The following is a 22,248-nucleotide window of genomic DNA, read 5'->3' on the forward strand; positions in this document are numbered from 1 at the left end:
CTCTGTATCGGCCAATCGGCTTGCTGCTCCCTCACTGCGAGGGACAGAAATGCTGCAGCTTAATATGGGAAAAATGACTTGTGCTTCAACCTCTAAACAATAAATCTGACAGAAAGTGGGTGGTTTGTAAATCATTCGACATGTTTCTTTTAACAGTACACTTACAAAACACAGACATGTGGGTGCAAATGCAGAACATTTAGTTAGACGATCAGTAAACAGCTAAATAATTATGTTCTTATTGTTCCAGTAAATGTAGATTAGGCTCACCCAGCAGTGTTTTGTCCTTAATATGAAAAGCTGACTGATTCTAAATATCACAGCAAAATATTACAAAAGTTGCTGCAGCGTATTCCTGTCCTTAAAACACACCTTTGTCGGCACCCTTCCAGTTTAATTAGATGGTGGTCTGTCTCTGTACTGAGTCGCAGGCTCGGTTCACTGCAGGTGTTTCAATCAGTTGTGGGATGGCAGAACATCAGTGATGCTATCCCACAGGTCTAGCTGGGAACAAGCGAATGCACAGCGAGGGTGCTACCAAACGCTGATCATGACTCCTCTGCTGCTGTGCCAGCCTTGGCTGGGCCCGTCAAGAGTGGGACACACATTAAATATTAACTTAATTGGTCCCAGCAGAGTCCTGCTAACATACGGCACGGATCAGACGGAAATGTCACTGTTTCCCCAGAGCCCCCACACACTTCGGATCAAAGACAATAACATTGGTTCTAATCTGCTGTAATTGGGAGATAAGAGATTGCATGGTACAGCCTGTGCATGCGTGTGCTCCCGTGTTTGTGGGTGTGTGTATCTGTCAGTCTCTCTGATGGAGGCTTGTCAGAGCCGACTGACAGCCAGCGATGCGACTGGAGAGAAAACCTCCAGTTCTTCCTGCCACAGAGTAGTCAACAGAGAAGACAGAAAAATGCCCTTTTCTGTTCTTTTTTTCATCTCCCATCAAAAGTACAGCCTGTTTAATGCATGGGACGTTGACTTCTTGTCTGATAAAAGAGGCGCAGTTGCCTCAGAGGGCTCCGAGTACTGTCATAAAATTCACATGTGCTGAAGGTGTACTCTGTATCTACGCCAACATAAAACAGGCTGCTGCACTACTGCACTGTACCCCCTACTGGTCCTGCACCACTGTTATACACAACAATTAACTCTAATGGTCGCCATAGAGAAAGTCTAATCATAAATGGTGCATTTTAAAGATAGTGATTAGTGATTAGACTGAACCTCTCCAGGGAAGTTTAATCTCCACTCAAAGTGGTTAATGTACTTGCTAAATGAACTGCTACCTCCATTATAGCACCAAGAGCAGTGTGAAGTCAAGATTACTAAACAGCTTGGGCCAAGTTCTAAATCACTCACTAAAAACTACAGAGCCCTGGAGACGCCGCGGCTTACCACAGGACCAGGTTGTGTGGGAGACGGGGAGCTAATGCACTCAAGGGCGCCGAGGGAGCCGCAGAGTATGGCAGCACAAGTGCCGGAGTCAACAAGCTCAGATGTCCTTTTCCTGACTAAGAGAGCAGGAGAATAGCAGAACAAGAGCCAGCCAGAGGCAGAGGAAGACAGACAGAAAGAGGTTTTGTGCACCAGCAGCCTTCCTGCTACCAACACAGGAAACACAAGGTCATTGACAGTCACACTGTAGCAAACATCACAGGGTCACCCGATGATCTGAATATATAAAGACAGCCCTATCATTAGAACTGCTTTGGTAGCAAGTAAACAACAACAAAAAACTCGCAGTACAGCCTTAACCTTATGGATGCTGCATTTTTTGCATTAATCCCTGCGTCAGGACACAGCCGAACGTCAGCCGGCAATTTTCCCGAACGCTCCTGCAATCATGCAATAGCTGTCAGAAACAGAGAGAGATGGCAGCTTAGGCGTAATTGAGCCACAAAAAAGACAGATGTAAGCCAGGAGGTTGTGGTAATTCCCACCCCACAGCTACAGCACCGTGCGCCGTTCTCATCTTATCCTCAACTCCCTGAATAGAAGAGTGCTAATTTCAGCCCATTGTTTATGGCCCGTAGCTATCCATAGATTGTGCCGGTGGCGAACTTCTGCACAAGGAGGTCGGCCATTACAGCCGGCAAAAGTGGACTCGAGTGGGAAGTGGCACTTGTGACTGTAGGTGGTGTCAGATGAAGAGGAACAGCTTGGAGTGAGAGAAAGGGAGGTGCGGAGAGAGAGAGAGAGAGAGAGGGAGTGAGAGACAGGGAGAACGGAGGGAGGGATTGCTTGGAAAGATTGGGATGGGCTCTCTCCTTTTAATTTACTAATTAACCATGCAAATGAAATCTTAACAGGCTACTCAGAGGCCGTCCTCGGGGGAGGGAGGCAGGCATTAGTGCTTGATTATACTCTGTCCATGTGGAGAGCAGAAAAAGAGAAGTGAAATATGCTGTTGAACAAAGTGATGGGGAACTTCTCGGCCCACGGGCAGCCGAGCAGAACCACAGACAGCGTGAAAGGAATGTAACATCTTTGTAGGCGTGCACACAAAAACACAGACCGTGCAGAACACCATGTTTAACCTGGACATTTACACTTTGATTCAATACACATCCACACATGTGTAACTGTGCCTGCAGTTTTGTTCAATTTACCATGACTATGCCCAACTCCTACATCTCTGCACTGCATTGTACTGACCCTCACAGGTGGAAGACAATGCAATCCGTGCAACAGTGTGTACAGCGGTGGCAGACACGTCTCACACAAGTGGAAAACCCAAATGCAAGAGACACAACATGACTACAAAAGCCACACAATGGAAATGCAATCACAACAGAAGTGAGCAACAACAAACGCTGACAATGACACAAGCACAGTTTATTGCTGCGATTAAGCAAGCGATTTGATGCTCGTCTATTCAAGGTGTTACAGGTGTCAAATTTTAAGCAGTGGCTGATTTGTCCAGGTTTTCACAAATGACAGCTCACTTGACCGCAGGAAGTAACTCTGCTTATTTATTGTCAACATCCCTAGTCACTCTCCTCTGTTGTGGTTGTGTTTCTGTTTTGCGGCTGTTTGGGGTTGCGTTTGTGTTGTGGCCTTTACTTTACTGTGCTTCTCAGCCACTGTGGTCTACCAATCACTCAGCTGATGCCAAACTGACCAATGTGTGCAACCTATGAGAACAACAGGTGGTTTTGCATTTGTCACACTTTACCTTGAAGACGTCCTGCGTGTCGTCCATGCAGTACACCCTGATGTTGTACTCCAGCGTTGAGCAGTATGCATCTGAGAAGAGCACCAGCCTCAGGCGCTTGGCAGCACCCATGTGCAGGGACTCCCCAACCAAGGCGAAGGTGCCCAGCTGCTCGGAGAACAGCCGGCACGTCTCGGCTTCAAGCTGGCAGTAATAGGGCTCTGACACCAGCTCCTCCCCCATGAGCAAGACATCCTGGGGACAAGGCGGCGGGAGAGAAAGGGGGAAAAAAAAGAAGATGAAAATGGGAGGTTGAGCACCCACTTTAGGAGGGAAGGGTTAGCCTGTGTACCTGATATGTGTGTGTGAGTGAGTGTGTGCTCATAAAAAGGTTGTTAGGAAGTACTTCGGGGTAGCAGCACAGCCCCGACTCTATTCTACCCTGTGAGTGACAAGTCACATCTGAGCTAAAGGTCTTTAGTGTCTGGGTAACAGTTTAAAAAGTGGAATACTCTGTTCTTGCTTCAAATTCCCTTTTCACCACAGTGTGCTTACTCCACACTGACAGAAGGACACACATCTCCACATACAAAGACACACGTCCTACAGAATGCCATCAATTTACTTAATAATGCATGAACGAGGTACTCAATTGACATGAAAGGAGACTCGAATAGATTCCTGGCAAGAATAGATGGTTCTGCAGAAAGAAAAGACTGGAGGTGCAGTAAATATCGGATTATTGGGATTTCCAGAATTTCCTACAGCGTTTGAGATTTGTTAAGGAAGGTGAAAACAACTTGCCAATACAGAACAGCATTGTTGCATGACGGTGAACGTGAGTGATAGAGTGATTGGTGCTGTAATTTACAAAGAATGGAAAAAAGGACATAACAGGGATTTAAACACATCAGAGAAGCGACGTCTTGATCTTTTCTTACTGTATCGCAATCGCATCTGTAGTAAAAATGAAAGACTTGTGAAAACATCCAATCCCATCACAGTGCGAGATGGCTTTATGAGATCATTCCCCTGCTCTCCGGGCTAATGTGATGGCGACAAATTGGACCCAAGGTGACAACATTTTCTCTGAAATCCCATCATGCCAGTTGACTGACTCCTTCCATTAGCCAATCAAGCTGAAGAGAACATTGCGCCTGCCAAATGCCCAGCGAGCCCCCTGTAGGATCGATTCAACCAGACACCAACTACATCAATAGAATTGGTATCGACACAATTCATTTGCTATGCAACCACAATGGAGTCTCACTCTTTCATCATCTGAATATTTCTTCAAAGTTGAGCCGAGACAGTGAGGTGGCTCAATTACACCACCGACCGCTCAATGCACGAGCAATTTATTTCTTCTACTGCTTCTGCATATCCAGGTTTTTTTTCTTCCATGTTCCAATCCCTCTCTCTTCCCCATCATTCCTCCACATCCACACTGTAGCTGCTTGTCGACTTCGCCTCCCCTCTTTCATGAACTGGGCCTTTTTTTTCCCCTTTCGGTGGCCACGCAGTGAGGCCGCTGGGCTAAATTTGGTCCAGCCGATGATTAAAAGTGCTGTCCTAACCTCTGCCTCAGACAGGCCAATCCATCCCACAGACACCCCACTGCTGCCTCACGCGGGAAGGCTGAATAATTTATGCACAATATCGAACATGAAAAAAGACCTACTAACACTCAAAAGCCCATCAGCACCCTTTTCCAATCCCTCAGGATTGTTGAGATGGGTATACAGCCTCAAACCATTTGTTTGTGTGGGTGTGTGTGAGTGTTCAGACTCCATCCTGTTCGAGTCTGGCAGTTGTAGTTACTTTAGAATTTCATGGATGGCAAAAAAATGGGGAGGGAACTAAATAATTGGAAGCAGTGGTCAAAAGTGGTCAAGGAGCACACTGAAGAGTACTTTGAGGATCAGTCATTTGCTTAGAAAATTTCTGTTTTGAGAAACATGTTGCCTAGCAACAGAAGCTGGAGAGAGCTGGTGCTTCCAGGCTTTTGTTCCAGCCCAATGAGAAAACACCTGATGGTCAATACAATTTAAATCCTATGGAGTGGATGAGTGCTCAGCCAGAGCTCCCTCTGCCATACAGCATCGAACCCTCTCCAATGTTTCAAGTCACTGCAGAGCAAGTTTGTACTTTTTGAAGAAAAAGCTCAGAGTGAGTCCAGTAAGACTTTACAAATTCACTGGGTGGCAACTTTTTCTTTTTGCGGAGGATTTGTGTGCTCGAGTGTTAGTGCTGTCTCACCTCCCAAGCGCCCTCGTAGTTCTGCTTCTTGAGGCGAACGGCCCAGTTATCGAGGCAAGCGTCAGAGCAGTGGTCCATGCTGAGGATAACCGGCCGGCTCAGGACCACCCCTGGAGGGCCACAACTCACAACGGGGCTAAGCAGGGTCTGGCAACCTGCCAGGGGTAACCTACACCAGGGAGAGAAGCGGGAGGCAGGGGGAACAGATTGAGATGAAGAGCTTTTACTCATCCAAGTTATTAGAGAGAATTTACTACTCTCTTGTAAGCGGGATATGATACCGCCACCTCTGCAAATTATCTCTCAGCTGTAACAGAGAATAATGAAAGGCTGCTGGACCCACGGACTAGCTGGACCAAGTTGTGAGTGAGTGAGTAATAACCGAACATCACAGCATGCTACAATGACTGTGCCTTCAGAGAGCGGATGCGGCAAGCCAGATAAACAGTGTTCTCCAAACAATTCATTCAACTTAAATAGTACACATCCTGGTAAAAGGCTATGTTATTTATTTACATCCTTCTCCTCAGCACAGACTTAAGCCTTTCCTAATGGAACAGAAGAGCATCAAAACAAACAGCCTAGTGGCATCCAGGGAAGACTGCCAGTTAGGCAGTGTTAAAGAGACCCACCTTAAATCTTCTTTCCTCTGAACAGTGAGATAAATCTCATAGATCTTTCCTCTGGGGATGGCCTCGGGAGGAATGAGCAGACTGATTCCTAATGCAAATAACAACAAAGGGAGAGAGAGGGGGTTAGGGAGGAGGAGGAGGAGGAGGAAGAGGAGGGGGGGGCAGACTCATTTGTTCTGACTGAACAACACTTTTGTCATCTCACAAAAGGAAGCTGGCCCACTCGACAAAACTGTAAGGCTGCAAAAACAAAAAACAAATCTATTCTGAAGGTCAGAGGCATCCTCCGGCAGGTGCAGCGGATGCAAATCTCTGCACCGGCAGCCGAGGCTGCACACGTCCCCGCGGTCGACAATTAGCTGAGACAAAAGCGCACGCTGCATCGCAGTTTAAATGTCCTCCGTCTGCCACCAAGTAGATAATTGAGACCACGGAACAGACTACTTCAGGAAAATTGCGCTCCCCCAAGAGAGTGCAGGAATGTACCTTGGAGAGAATAGAAAGCTATTGAGGTAGTTTGAGTGTTGTGGCATTTATGTTGTGATTCTCATGCCAAATAGGACACTTAGAATCCTATTTAGAATGTAGCACAAACAGTGACTACGTGACACAATCCTAACAGTGTGCGGATTGTAAAAGGGATCTGTTTACCATAAAAACATCTGTTTGAATAGGGCAAGGGTGCCTGAATGCTCACACACGTCTGAATCTATGTGTCTGAGCTGAAACTGCACTAAGTGAAAGTAGCAGTCTTTTTTTTTTTCTGTGTCCCAGTGAAAAAGTACCTGGCAAAGTGTGGGATAGGCTTCACAGCTTTGACCTAATCTATGCACAAAATATCCGTAAGGGAGAAGAGGAGAAACAAAGAAAAGCACAAGAATAGAGGTAAAGGAGAAGACCTTTTCTTCCACAAGATCCTGGCGTAGCGGTTAATCTGGACAGTCTGCACTATGCCAAGTGGAAAGAATGTCGTCCACTTTATACTCTGTACTCAGTTAATGTGAAGAGGGGAAGCAAAATAGGGGCCTAATGATGGTGGGCTTCTTATCCTACTGCTCTAATTGGAGAGTATTTTGTGCAGGTGTCCGTCCCTGTAATTGCTCTGTCCAGGAAGCAGAATCTTTTTTTTAAAAGGAACCTAAATTAGGGATCTCATATGGCTGTGGCACATACGGTTGTGTTGTTCCCCCAGTTCTGGTTCGGTTGCTCAGTTCTTAAACCTTGTGTATAGACTGTGTGTAATATATGGGAATACTGTGACGAGGCGTCGGGGCTCAGTATGAATCTGCTGAATCTGAGGTGTTTTAGTGGAGGTCTACTCTGCTACTGTTTTTATACGAATAAACACTTACTATTATACCTGAAAAGAGATGTAACAGAACAGTCAATGAGAGAAATGCAAGAGATTTATAGGTGGTAACGAATCTCCAGAGAAGTCAGGTAATAATTCTAAAGTCAAGGAGAAATGAGGAGATAATAACTAGGGATGGGAATCGAAATCCTACGGGAATCACAGATTTCGGTTTCTGAGCTCTGTACTGAAAAAGTTGCCTTGATTGTGGGTAGTTAACATTACACTTAACTTACATTACACTATCTGCATTTCTCTGGCAGCACCTAACATGAGCAACTTTGCTAGTAGCTACCTCACACTCGAGTCAACCCTCACAACAAGACACCGGGATGACCAGCAAATGTATGAACAATAGCCGAGGGTGAAGAACAACAGCTTAAATTTCAATTCATAACTTGCCTAAGAAATAAAAAAACAAATCTTATTGGTTCTGGCACCATTTAGGAACCGGTACCATTTTAAAAGTATCGATTTAGCATCAGTATCAGAAAAAACCCAAACAATACCCAACCCTTGTAATTACAGAAAAAAAAATGTAAATATGATTTTTCAATAATATATTTACGGTATAACCGCTCACAACTGTGTCTTTTACGCTTCAACTTATAATGACATATACATTTCTATAAGCATCATTGTATCGGTTTGTGCAGACTCAGGGAGAAAGAAACATCATTAAATATAAAGAAGTACTATTCAACAGTTGTGTGCTTTTTCACACAAGTCCCATACACCTTTTGCCACATCCCTTCCAAACTAATTCACCATGAAAACATCTGCAATGTCTGCCCTTTGCACAAAATATTTATCATGGCTTAAGACAAGAAATTCAAGAGACATCAGGGGATCTGGTGGTAAAAGCAAAAGTAAAGGTTCAGACGTAGTGCATCAAAGAAAAAGTACAAGAGCCAGAGGACGCTTTGTTCTGCACCTTGATTCTCTCAACACTTGCCACTTGTTTCTTTTTTCCAGACTAATCTTTAATTGACTATTTTTATACCTCGGTCTAAGCTCTTAGCACACCACTGACACTTTTGGACATGAGCTACAAGTTCAACCAGCTGCATCATAAGCCAGCTGCCTAATTTGAACTGGGTTATATCCCAGGAATCTTTCAGAGTAGAACATATTTGGCACACACTTTTTTACAGTTGGTGGTGTTTATCTTTACTCTTCAGGCAGTGCAGTGTGGATGTGGTTAATTGAAAGAAAACATTTAACTGGATCATGCATTTTAGATATTTCCTGTTTTTTGCATAATTTTATTTTTGGATTAGTCATTTTTGAGATAAACGAGTGACCCTCTCACTCACAATCCTTCTTAATCATGAGCCCTTTGTGTGTTTCTGATGTCTCCTCTTGTTCTCTATAATGGTTGTAAGCTCATTTGTATCACGGACAGAAAATACAGCCTGTGCACTGAGCTATTTTGTATGAGGCGCCGAAACACTTTTATGTGTGTTATCCTGGTGCAAACCCATTAAGAACCCCACATGCACCAGATTTAAGAGCTGAATGGTCTGGGTCGGTTTCAACAAGACAGTGAGACGTTTATGGGACTCAGCTGTTACTGATAAATTCTCCTTGTTAATGTCCAGTCAGGGGCATTAAAGCAGGTGTAATAAAAGTTTCTGTATATGTTCTTTTTTATGTCGGAGCGATGACAGTGTATGAAATGTGCTACACAAATAAACCCGACTTGTTCCTGCAGTATTTCTCAATTTAGCAGCAGATGTTAAATAGTTTCGATGGAACTTTTCTTGTGTTTGAAGTATAGCAGGGAGACGCAGAGGATTAGTGCAACCTCGCTCTCCTTACACAACACAGACTTATGCTGACTAATTCTGTATCTACTCAAACACCACTGAATAAAGCTTTAATTGTCCAACTTTGATATCATAAGACTTTTTATTCACTGTCTTCTCATCGTAAGTATTTTTATAAATCACATTAACAAACTACTATTCCAAGCAGTCCACTATATTGTGACCTTCTAGTTCTGGTCTGTTTCCTTATTACAAATTAACAGCGGACTCATGGATTGGACAGTTTTGGCGACCATCATCCACCTGCATCATTAGCACTACATGGACTGACATCACTTCAAGTTGCCCTTAACAGCTCCTTATGCTTCCCTTTCATTAGTCTCATTATTTTAATATGCATGTAGAGCTCATGTGTCACAAAATATTGGACAGAAGAGTCTTGTACTGTAATATTAGACTGTAACATGTTACTGTGTGACCCCTCTAATATGCCGATTTGCATACATGTAACCATGGTTACCAGATGATCTTGTATAAATTCATTCTGCATGCTTCTTACATGGACTGCTTCTCTGCAAGTTCTGACAATTAGCAGATTAATGTTCATTTCAGACGAAAAGAACATGGTCCATTGTTGATTTGTACCTCTGATCTGGTTCAGGGACATGCTGCCTGTTCACAAAGGAACCAGGAGCTGTAAGCTTCAAGTAATGCAATAAGTAAAAGCAAAGCCGAATGGCCAGAGGATTTTATGAGTGCAGAGTAACTCAGATAAATATCATGCCATGTTCCCAAACTGAAAAAATACATTGAAATGAATTCATGTTCTGAATAGAGGGTTAGATTATTAGCCATAATATTTGAACCATCCAAGACTCACTACAAGCTACGATTGTGAAATGATGTTAAATGCTCCTGTAGAAGTGTTGGAGAAACACTTAAAAAGTAAAACAAAATTTCAGTTTCACAGTTTTCCAAAGCATTTTTCCAGTTTGGCATGATAATTAATCATTTATCATCATAAGTGGCAAGAAAAAACATGTGAACTCTTTGGAATAATCCTTATTTTGTGTAAAATTGTCTTTAGATATGATCAGATCTTCGGCTTAGTTACAATTATGAACAAACATGATAACGCATAAATCACGGTATTGTTCTCATCCACATTGAACACATCATTCAGACAAAAAAACTATGGTCAGGAGTTAGCAAACCTGAACTCCAATCAATGAAAGCATATTGGAGACGTAGGTTACAGCCATACTTTGACTAGGTAAGCAGCATCTGCTCATGTGAAATGTGTCTCCCAAAAAAATTACAATCTGGAATTGTCGATTTGCATAAAGTTGAGAAGGGTGACAAAGTGATTTAAAAGACATTTAAATATTCATCAGTTCACAGTTGGACAAACTTTCTATAAGTGAGATGATTTAGTTCTATGCCTACCTACTTAAGCAGTGGGCGTCCTGCTAAGGTGAATCCAAAGGCACTTCGCAGAATGAAATGTGTAAAAACTGAACCCTGGAGTAACGATTTTAAAGACTCACCGAAGCTGGTTAACATTTCTGTTCAGATGACCTAGATGCTAATCATCAAATTGTGGTGGCATGTTGTATGGCGAACTGTCATAGACACGTACATGTTTGCCAAAGGTGCACTGAGACTGAGACACTGCTAGGAAATTTTTTTCTTAGGCTTATGAAACCAAGGTTGAATTCTTTTGGAGGAAGATAGAGCAATAGAGTACATATGGTGTAAAACAGGGGACATGCCAAGATGAAAACATCATTCGAGTGAAGAAGTGGGGTGGAGCGAGCAGCATGAAGTAGCCTCAGGGTTTCAGGCTTTGCTGTCTCTAGATCTGGACCATAGTCTAAATAAAGATTAACGACATGACAGCTCATGCAGTGAAGATAAACTTGATCGCCACCTCGTGGCTGGCTACAATATAGGTCATAAATCCCACCTCCTCCTTGTTAGTTGATTGGACATGTGCCAAACTAATGAGTCAAAGTCCAATACATTTTTCTCGAAAATGGATTCTGCCATCTGAGGTCAATCTTATCACACTGATGTTTGTTCAAGTGTTCCTTTTATAGTAAGTTTGGCTCACGATTGGACAATGACTGTAAAAATGTAAGTAAATGTCAGAGTCAGAGCCCAGACATTAATTCTGATGTCATTGAATTAATTTAGAAAGTTGTTCACACTGGACGTCCTAAGAATACATCTGTAGGAAGAAAAGTTCAAAACCCCTCCTGACCATCGTACAGGTCTGATCCAGCTGAAAGGGTGTTTACTACTGCCAAAGTAGTTATTAAATCCAAGTCCTCACTTACTTAGTCCACCAGGACCCTCTGTGTTCAATAAAGACTCAAATGATTATAGTCATGTGTTATCAGCGTAAGCATATTGTTTATGCTTGTGGCTTAGATGAAGATCACATCACATCTTATCACCAATTAATGCTGAAAAGCAGGTAATTCCATAGAGTTCACATATTTTTTCTTGCCAATGTCTTTGATTGGCTTGTTTATTTTATCTTTCGTTGATTTAATCTTTGTTTAATCAGGCTATTTAATCCTCCGAGTGAGAACTGAGAGCCAGAAATAATCACCACAAACACAATCAACAAAACAAAGCAACATTATGCATATAGGGGACACAGAATTAAGAAGAATTAAGAACAACAGTCACAAGAATCATCAGATAGTGAAGCTTTAAAATCTCAGGGGGAAATATAAGTCACTGCAGTTTGAGGGCAGTTCATTCCATTTATATTGTTCCAATTATTTAACACCAGTTCAGCCAATGTATGAGGGGTTTGAGTAGTTACTGGTTTGTGCACTTGTATATTAGTGCTCAGACATGGGTGTCAGGGTGGGGGATTCATATTGGAACTGTAATGACCTTTACAAATTAAAAATACAGTGTCTTAAGATCCAGCAGGGGGCGCTCACTATCAGCTTATAAAGTAAGTTAAGTACAGTTACGTTGTTTTGCTACAATAACGGAGGAAACCAGCAAGCAAAGCTGCCCTGAGCGGACAATTGCGACACGAAAGCATCTGAAAAACGGCATGTGGAAGTCTGTTTGTCGTCTTTGTACCACGCAACTGCCACTGCCTTACTCCTCAACAATAAATCTGTGGGCTAATCCTTTAGCTTTCCACCCAAGTGAAGCAGTGGAGGTGGCACCACAGAGGAGCAGAGTAGATGAACAAATTGGATGTTAAATTACTTTTGAATTTGATTTTTGGAGGTTAGGAGGTAGTTTGGAAGATTTGACCACTGAGCTTCAGCAGATGGTTATTTCAACTATAGGATGGTTAATACAGACAACGGTGATAAGTATGATATTTGTCATTCGTGATACACAGAGTTTAAGAACTGGAGGGTTGATGGGGCAACATGAAAATCATTATCTTTCAGGAGAACATTAAGGTGGACTGAATTAATGACGTTTATTAATTCATTTGTTTGTTTATGGGAATATGAACTGGATTCCAAGTAAAAAGCAGCATGCTATCTCTTTGTACTTGGTCCAAACAAGTTGAGCTGAACTCCAGGTGTAAAACACCCAAAATGAAGAACCCACCTGTGTTGGGGATCGTCAGCCTCCCTCCCAGGAAGTTGAAGGTCCCATAGGAGGTGTTGGCCACGTCACGGGGCAGCGTTTTGAAGTAGCTCTGAGTGGACAGCCGGCTCACAAACTCTGCAGGGTCTGAGTTAAGCTTTCCATTGTGCGGCGTATGTGAGCCGTTGGGGAGTGGGTCCAACAGAGGCCCATTGGTCATGGAGAACTTCCCGGTGGTGTCGTAGCGAGAGCGCAGGGTGCCTTGGTAACTGGTGGTGGTGGTGGTAAGATCGGGATGGATGGTGAGCAAGTGGGAATTCTCTGTTTAAAAATGTTTAAAAGGAGAAAACAGACAAAGGCAAATGTGTGAATCTCCATGAGTGGTAATAAAGGCGGTGTGGGGGGGGGGGGGGGGGTTCATACATCAGAGAGACAGACCTCACACTCTCTAAAGCTGTCGCAACACACACAGAAGACCGAAGCAAACACAGGAAAAGACACATGGTGCAGAGAACACTCACACACACACTCTTGATAATACACAAACACAAATTCCACCCAAAGCCAGTCAATTCCCCTTCCCTCGCTCTATCTCTGCCTGTCTCTTTAGCAACCACACAATCAATTCCAAACAGAACTCAGATACAGCTTAGCACCCAGAATGTATAAAGGCTTTTTTTTTTTTTCACGGTGCATCACAGGCATTGCAGCCCAGTTCCCCATCTCCATCCAACTCAGACAGTTGTATTTCTATTACTCGCTGGTAAACCTCAGAGGCTCCACACAGGCAGTAAACAGAGTGGGTACATTTCCTGACAATGAGGTGGTGGCGAAACATAATGTATCAGGCAGGAAAATAAACACATGCACCTCACGCACGCACACACACACGAAACATAATATGTCTTGCTTAGACTACAAACCACTGTAAACACATTCACGCCACCTCTAAGGCCACAAACAACAGGCTCCGCAGTACATGTAGATGAGTGCTGCACAGTCACGGTGGGCAGACGACAGACGCACAGAGGAGGGTAGAACAAAGAATAGTGTCCTACTGCTGTGGGGAGGGGGCCTGCGTGGCCGCGGTGCCCACACACCTGGCTTGCTGGGCTTGATGCCCATGGGCTGGAAGCCAGTGGTGAGGATCGAGGAGTCCGCCACATCGGCATCCAGGCCCTCCTTCTTGCGGCGGTACACCAGGACGACCACGATGAGCAGCAGCGTCAGACACAGGGCCACCGCCACCATGCCGACGTAGAGTGCCACGTCCTCGGCACCGCTCACAGCTAGAAGAGGAGGAGACAGTATGACAGAGGAGAAATTTTTAATCCCAGGTGAAATATTCCCTCATGTGTTGAATGGTAATAACATGTGGTTCAACATTAGCAAATTTAAGAAAACTGTCACAAACTTCAATGTCAACATGTGGATAATCCAAAAGGAGAAAGAACCAGTTTGTGCAGCAGGTTTTGTAGCATAACCTTAATTCATTTCTGCACTGGATATTATTTTATTCCAGCATGTGCTTCCTGCACTCTGTCTTTTTCTCTAAGCATTCAACACCCCCAGGAGAGACAGTAGAAAAATGCAGGATTTGCTTATGAAATCCTAGCACCTCTTATTTAACGTCTGTCTCTTTCCAAAGCACGGGAGCATCTTTCTCCCAAAAGTACAGTATAAAGATGACAGCTAAGCCCAGACCAGCCATGATGTGTGCTTGCATCAGTGTGTATGTGTCGTATGTGTGTGTGTCTGCTTTGCAGGAGAATGGGATTTGCTACGGCTGTCTCCCTAGGCTTGGGGAATTTGGTGGCGGAGGTGGAGGATGCTCCTGAGGCCTTTGTGGAGGACCATTTTGCCGGGGAACCACGGGGGCGTATAGCGCTGTCAACTGAACACAGTCGAGGAGGGGACGCGTTGAGCTGCTCGGCTTTGAGGGACGGAGAACAACAGCAAAGGTTAGAGTGGTGCAGGCTGCCATGTGGCGAGTTGACAACAAAAAGCAGGAGGAAGAGAGAACGTACGATAATTAAAACGAGAATTTAAAAGACCAATGGGGAGACAGCATGTGTCTATTACTGACAGCAAACACAATTTGCTTTTCAGCAACGAACAGCAATAACACATCCAAAATGTTTGTATCCAAATAAACCTGATTATCATTAGATGCAACACATTTTGATGAATATCTCCAGAGTGTCATTGTGTTTCTCCACCACTGCGTAATCCTACCACCTGACAGGAATCATGCTCACCTCTGGAAACAGAGATTTGACAAGTTTTAATTGGTTTTGTAAATCTGTGAAGTGAGGATGGCACAATTGAATTAGCAGAATGCTATCAGTCAAATTTGGAAAGAAACAAAAAAAGAAAATAGTCAAACAAAGTATTTTCTTCCCGTCTCTCCGTCTCATTTATCACTTTTCATCCATTTGTCCTTGCCTTCTTCTTTTGCTTTGAAAAATCAATTTCTCTGGACAAAGCCGCCTGACATAGCCCACGTCTTTAAGAGAAATGCCAGAATCTATTTCATGGGTGATTATCTCAGTACAATCTGATACCTTAAGTAGCAGGATTATATGCAGCCAGGCTCTATGGCGGTCCTCAGGAAAGCCAGGAATCTCTTGACATGTAATCAATTGTGAATGACTGGCTGAAGATAAACACAAGTTTGCCTGTTTTGTTCCTGACATTATAAAGAACATCTGCAAGGTACATCCATGAAGAGTCTCATGAGATTCATACACCCGTCCTCCACCTCTCAACTCGTCCATTACGCTGCCTGTCCCTCTCTCCTCTGACTCCCTCTCTCTCTGTGCCTCTGTCAGTCCTCAGGGAGGCTAAGCCTTACACATTTCCACTATGAGCTCCAAAGAATCGGTTGGGGGGGGGGGGTGTCTTTCGCTGGATCTCTCATTAAAGTTACTAAATCCAATTGTCTTGGTGAGTCAAAGGCCAGACGAGGCTGTGATATTTGGACTTGTAGCGCCGCAGTCGACTGGGAGATGTTTGGTCCGACTGGAGACAAAACAACAGCCGTCAGCAAGGAGATGGAGGACAACTGGCTTCTGCTGATTGGATAAACACAGCCTCAGACTGCCCGGTTGCTGTTTACTTTCTGAGGGCAAAGCAAAGTCACCTGACTCACCTCAGATGCAAAGATCCGGTATCTTGACTCTCGTTTTCGGCACCATTCTTGCAGCCAGACAATGAAGTCAGTCAATCAGACAACTCTGTTTCTCTCTCTCTCCCTCCATTCTGTCTTTAATCTCTGGTGGTTTATCAGACGATCAGTGAGTGAAGTTTTATCTGACCCACCAGGTGTCACAGTGAAACACTCCTGATGTGCACCGCAACCCTGACCAGCAAGTGGTCTTGGCTCCTCCTGGCCCACGCTCATTGATTTTCATGATGCCAGCCAATAATTGAAAGGACATCCATCACACTTTAATTGACATAGCTAATCGGGTTTTATAATTGGATGAGCTTTACTTTAGTGGCCCCTCTCGCTCCCTCTCTCCTTCTTCTTCCACACACACAACCAATTTACTCTGTCAGCCATCGCTCCATCGCTCATTTCCACTTGACGTAATTGCTGGCGAAGAACTTTTGATTCTCTTTGAGTCTGACCTCTCTGTATGATTGACACCTGCCTGTGGATAATCTGTGAATGTCAGAGTTGACCCCCAGGCCAGTCTCTGTTTGTTCCCCTCTCCCTGAGCTTTCAGTTCATGCTCCTCACACACTCGCTCCAGGGCTGGCGGATTCAGGATCAGTTTCTGACTTGTGATGGGCCAGAGCGGACTTATAATTCATCTCTTTGGAGGCGATGTACCTTGCTCCATGTTCAAGTTTGGACTCTTGCTACATTGGCAGTCAGCACAATGTCTGCACCTGATAGTCCTCAACTCACTCTACCTGCTGCGTTCTCTCTCCTGCATTGATAAATAAAAGCTTGGCAGCCTCCTGCGCCTCTTCCCCAGGCATTTATCAAAAGGGCTGAGAATATATTTCATCCCATGGCCAATCCTCTAGTCACTCGCCCGAAGATGAATAACAGTGAAGTTCTTAAGGTCAGGGAAATATGGCTACTAAAACTCTCAAAGTGAACGTGACCATTACTATCTCCACAATACAGTCGTCCCATCCCTCAGCGAGTCCCGATGAAATATGGCCCAAAATAAGCGTTGGGTCATTTTTCATGCAGCTCGTGACCCCGGTCTGACAAATAAACCCGTGAGGAAACATCAACCGCTTTCTCCACCAGATTAGCCTCTAAATTCAAAAGCACACTAAAGACGGATTAATGGTTTTATGGGCTTTGCACAATCATTTGTGACACCCCCCCCGAAACAGGATGCTGCTGCAAATGAAGTTAATTAGCTTCATTACACACATTAAGCCAAATAATAGTTGTTATGTTGCCCTAATGTCCTGTACCTGAGAATAGCAGCACTTTTATTTTTCCTCACTATCCTTTTTGTGCCCTCTAACACCTGTCTGCCATTTTGGCTCTGGCTTGCTGCCAGCGCATTTATCATTTCCTCGCACAGATTCATATTGGGCTCCACTTGTTAGCCTTATGAAAATGATCCTGCCCGGGTCAGATCTGTTTATTTAAGTGCTGTAAAACAAAGCACGCTGCCGCACGTCAATTCTCATACATACGATACCCAAAACAATAACCTCATCTAACTTTATGCCAATTCTGTCCTAATGAGGGAGATTACAGATGTTTGAGAGCCCTTCAGACGAGGATGTTGTGTTGCAGAGTAACTACAGCTTAGTCTGCAGTTGCATTGCTCGATTACACAGGGAGAGAATGGGGTGCCTTTTGTTTCAGGGGGGGAAGTTTTCCATCTCAGCTAATAGCCTGCAGACATGGTTGAAGTATGAGAGTTGCTGACAAGCCAAAACCATCTTGCTATTTTGCTTATTATAATACTTCACACAGCAATTGTCTATGGAAAAACACATCTGCTGGGAACAGATTGGGACAAGCATTCTTCAGAGGCCCGCGTTTCGCTCTGCGCTGTCAGTGTAAATACTGAGGGACTGTGTGTGTGTGTCTGTGTGTGTGTGTGTGTACATGTGAGGAACAATGACTGGCATCTTTGTGTATATATCTTGCCTCTCTGGGGAGGAGCTGCTGACCTTTGATGATGGGCTGACTGAGCTCCCTGGTTCACTGCACCAGCCATAATCAGCTATTGGTGGCAACACTCGCATGCATGCACACACACACAAACACACACACACTTGCACACACTGCTAACACATTCACATGTATGTATGAATACACAGGGCATCATTCGCATACAGTATCACTCAGATGCTAGCTCTCCATGCATCAGTCTATCTGATCATGTCAATCAGTGCAAAATACATAATTCAGTTTATTAATTCACTGGCCTGTGTCAACTGCATCCCATTAAAACACAGTCTTTTCCATGCAGGTCATCCAAACAGCTGCACTATTAATAACATTTTCCTTATGAGATGCCACCCCGAGACTCATCATCTTTGGATGGGAAGCTGCAATATCTTTCAGTCTTTGATATCTGTGGGGAGCGACAGAGCTGTGCCTTTATGTCCATCTGGTCGACAGCGGACCCTGTGGTGGCACTCTCTACTCAGTCTGCCAGCTCGGGCTGTGCGAGGTTTGCGTGTTCTCATCCTGACAGTACGCACATGCCCTATTAATGACACGTGTGGGGCGGCAAAACACAGCAGAGGCTGATTCCCATACAACATAAAGAAATACACAGTGGCTATGCAGCTACATATGTATATGCACACCAAATAAATGTAATGTTGAGAAAAATCACAGCACAAATGCACGCCAGCCATGTCTGTGTTTTCAGGGGTGATTTGCCAGCAGAACTTTATCTGGCAGGTTGTGTTTAAATCACAAGAGGGATGCTTTAATTCTCAGCTCTATTAATAGGTCAGAGAGCATCACGGTGCAGGCACAGGAGAAAAGATTGCATACTATCTCTGCAGCAAGTGCCATACTGGTGATATTTAGAGCGGATTGTCTGAAAAGGTCAAACAAGTGGAAACAAGCCAGGAAGGGGTCCGCTGACGATTTCTGTCGGTACAAGGGTCGTATGAGATGGACATATTTCCTTTATGAACCTTCTATCGGTGGAAGCTGACACTATAAGGAGACATTAAATGTTTATTTGATCTGATAAAAAGAGGAGGACCCTCTCGCAGAAAATAAAATCAAAGAAGTATGAATGAAAGATGAGGGGCAAAGCCTTTTCCTTCTCCGGGGCTAACTGATGATCTGATGATCTTTGCAAGACTGAACAATCATGTGTATTATTCCTAGATTCTTTTTTACATATTGGTCTCACACTTCTTTTTAATTATTAGAAAATATTGTGTTTTTTCTAGATGCAACTCTCCGATGTTGTTTCGAACACATGTATTGATTTCATAATGTTCCTTTGCAGCAGCTGAGTTATATGAGGCAAATACAGAACTTTGCCGATCCTGTTCCAGAAAAATGTTTTGTGATCCTGAATCTTTCCTATTGTTCCACTGAGTTGAGCAGCGAGAGTATGGTTTGCAGCAGGTGGGTGGCAGTGTACTCACTCTGTGGGCACTGCTCGCTGGTGCAGTTGAGAGACTGGAGGTCGAGCCCCTGGCAGTCTTTGCCCCCTGTGCCAGGTGAGGGCTGGGTGCACTCCCTGCTCCTCCACATCGAACAGTCGGCGCCGCACGCTGACCACTTGCTCCACTCGCTCCAGCCGCCATCCACTGCAAAGAAACAGAATATAGAAACATGAGTCGAGCACACACACACACACACACGCGCAGCAGCAAAAAACCCAAACTGATTCCCTCAAAACCCATGCTTTAGTTCAAGGGATAAACTATTGATCGGAAGTCATGCTGAACAGTTTCTATAAAACAAGCTATAGCTTCTTTTTTACAAACAGTGCAGTGCTGAGGAGTACAGAACGCTGGTGTAAAAGCAGTGGTGTATTTGCGTGTGAGATGAGAACAACTGGTGGAAAACTCTCTTGCCATCCTGTGCAAATTCACTCACTCTAAAATGGAAACCTGGTAGGGAAAGCATTATAAAAGACATGCAAATCTACTTGCACACACTGAAATCCAGCAGATGAACAGAGAAACCAAAACATGTAAAACATTTGAGGGGAGCCATATTGTCACTATTCTACTTTCTTTGTTTATTTTCAACATGGAAATCAGATGCAACTAAGCTAAACCCCATTGGTACGTTGTGGAAAAGGGTGCTGTGGCCTGGTAGACCCAGCTGTCAACAGAAATATGTAGAGGGAGAGAAATTTGACCCCTGGGAAATCAGCCCACTAGTCTACTGTTAAACATGCTATTCATACACATGCTATTTAAAAATTCTCCTTAAAACATTTTTGAGAAAGAGTAAATCTGCCTCGGTTTGGAGATCTTTCTCAAACAAGCTGTTACTGTAGCAACACGAGCATTACCGGCGGTGCAGCTGAATGCAAGAGACAATACGGGTATTACCAGAGATGGATACTGGTACATTGCACCTGCAGCCACGGCATATAACTTTAAACAAACCACCACCATCAGCACGGGCAGCAAAAATGAAACAAATGGAAATTGGCCTGTAATAGTTCTGAGCGTGCACCGCTGTGAGAAATATCTGCAGCTTTACCACACACCGAGCGGGGAGGCCATTTTGCAAAGGTGGGGGTAATTTGCCACAGTGTCCAAGGGTGGGTGGGAGTGGTGGTGGAGGAGGGGCTGATTTTGAGAGCGACACAGCGCCAAGCCTGGAGAAGGGTTGCCATAGGGCTAAGGGGAAAAAGAGCAGTAATGAGCTCTCATGGGAGCAAAAAAAAACCGAGACAATGGCGTTTTTTTTCTTCTCCCAAATGTAAAAGGTGAATGGGACCAGACGAGATTCGCCAGAGATGGTTTCTCTCTCTCTCTTACACACACACACACGACATGCATGCACACATCTATGACAGCAGCAACCTTCCTCCTGACTGACCTAAGGGCAAGGAACATCTTATTGCTCATTAATCCTAGCAATAAAAAGTGCAGGGGTCATGACCCCCAGAGAGATGGGTTGACCTGCTGCTGGTCTGAGGCTTTGGTTAATAAAACATAAGTGTGATGGTGGGATGTTACTGGTGGTAAGATACCTACTGTATAATTGCATAACTGTACAAAGTCATGATTTCAGTCCCAAATTGGAAGAACGGCTAAAAACCGCTGTGAGCATTTTGCACCTGAGCCTCAGGTGTGAAAATTAGACCCCTCTAGAACACATTTCTCGCCTGTTTCTCCATGTGTGTTCTAAAAGGATTTCTATAGTGTGTGTGTATGTGTGTGTGCTTGTGTGTGGTGGGATGCTGACACAGCTCAGGCCTTTTTGCAGTCAGATCCATTTGGCAGAGAGAGCAGAACCAATCAGATAATTGTCCTTGTTTGGCATTGAGTGGACCCATCCGTGGGCCAGTGGGCTGATTATCCAGGCTGGGAATGAGAATGATTGAATAGCGAATTACATCCTAATGAATACATTATGTCACCCCTCAGTTTGTCCACACCACTGTGAAATAAAGAGATGAGATCAACATCTGCCCTGATGAGGTGATGAAATTCTACTTCTCTTTTCCAGCACAAAGCAAGACTAATGTCCATGCAAATAACATTTTCAAACAAGGAGATTGGAGTGGAAACTGGGCGCTGCTCATGAGAATGTGGATGAGGCACAAGCACTGCCACAACCAGGCCGAGGGAAATCAAAGAAATATGAAGATGCATAAATAGTCCTTGATGGCCTGTTTGACTCAGACATATGTAGGAATGATGAGGCAGAGGAGGCTTTTCAGGGCAGGCAGAGACCAAAGACATGTTTGGACATTATTATAAGAAGTGGCAAAACAGTAAGTGTTTACAATAACAGCAGTGAAGAGAAAGAGTTGGCTATTTATTTGATTTCCTCTTCTCCAGATTTCAAACTGAAATCAAAAACAAACCTTGTCCTTTTCCTTTTTTTTTTTTCTTCAGAAATCCACATTAGAAAATTGTTATCCACAGCTGCAGTTTTTCTTATCAAATCCCCAGAGAGAGATTGTTAGTGCTGCTGCAAAAGGCACCGCAGCTGATTTTCAATCTTGCAGCACCACAGGTTTTAGGTCAGGCAGGTCTCCGAGGAGGGACGGTAATACAATAGCCAAATGACAAGCCCCCATTTGGACATGTTGTCAAGGCGGGAAGCAAAAGGAACACGACCATTCTTCGCAGGTCAGTGGGAGGGCCTGTTTGAGGCTCCGCTGTTCAAAATGACAATGACTGCTGATGGACACAGACCGAGATCATTGGACACCCACAGCTCCTGTGTCCTTGAGGGGAGCATGAGGAGGTAGACAGCACCACTGAGACCAGCGGGCCGCCCCTCTGCTCCCACTGTCCTGTCAACACGTATGTGTGCACAGTAACCTCCCTAATCCC

General features: G+C 44.2%; 1 protein-coding gene across 4 annotated transcripts in view; it reads right to left on the reverse strand.

The window, feature by feature from the left end:
• unc5a (unc-5 netrin receptor A) overlaps positions 1–22,248 on the reverse strand; it is a 137,595-nt gene that overhangs the window by 12,192 nt on the left and 103,155 nt on the right. For 2 of the 4 annotated variants that reach the window (XM_069531561.1, XM_069531559.1), the window contains 6 exons: positions 19,363–19,527; positions 13,857–14,045; positions 12,778–13,077; positions 6,061–6,148; positions 5,429–5,597; positions 3,191–3,424 (listed from right to left, as the gene is read on the reverse strand). In XM_069531561.1, coding sequence (XP_069387662.1) covers positions 3,191–3,424; positions 5,429–5,597; positions 6,061–6,148; positions 12,778–13,077; positions 13,857–14,045; positions 19,363–19,527 — 1,145 coding nt within the window. Of the gene's footprint in view, positions 1–3,190; positions 3,425–5,428; positions 5,598–6,060; positions 6,149–12,777; positions 13,078–13,814; positions 14,046–19,362; positions 19,528–22,248 lie in introns of all 4 variants that reach the window. The other 2 variants (XM_069531560.1, XM_069531558.1) reach the window with 1 other exon arrangement.

Source organism: Paralichthys olivaceus, chromosome 9 (assembly GCF_024713975.1).
Source record: "Paralichthys olivaceus isolate ysfri-2021 chromosome 9, ASM2471397v2, whole genome shotgun sequence".
NCBI classification, from domain to species: Eukaryota; Metazoa; Chordata; class Actinopteri; order Pleuronectiformes; family Paralichthyidae; genus Paralichthys; species Paralichthys olivaceus.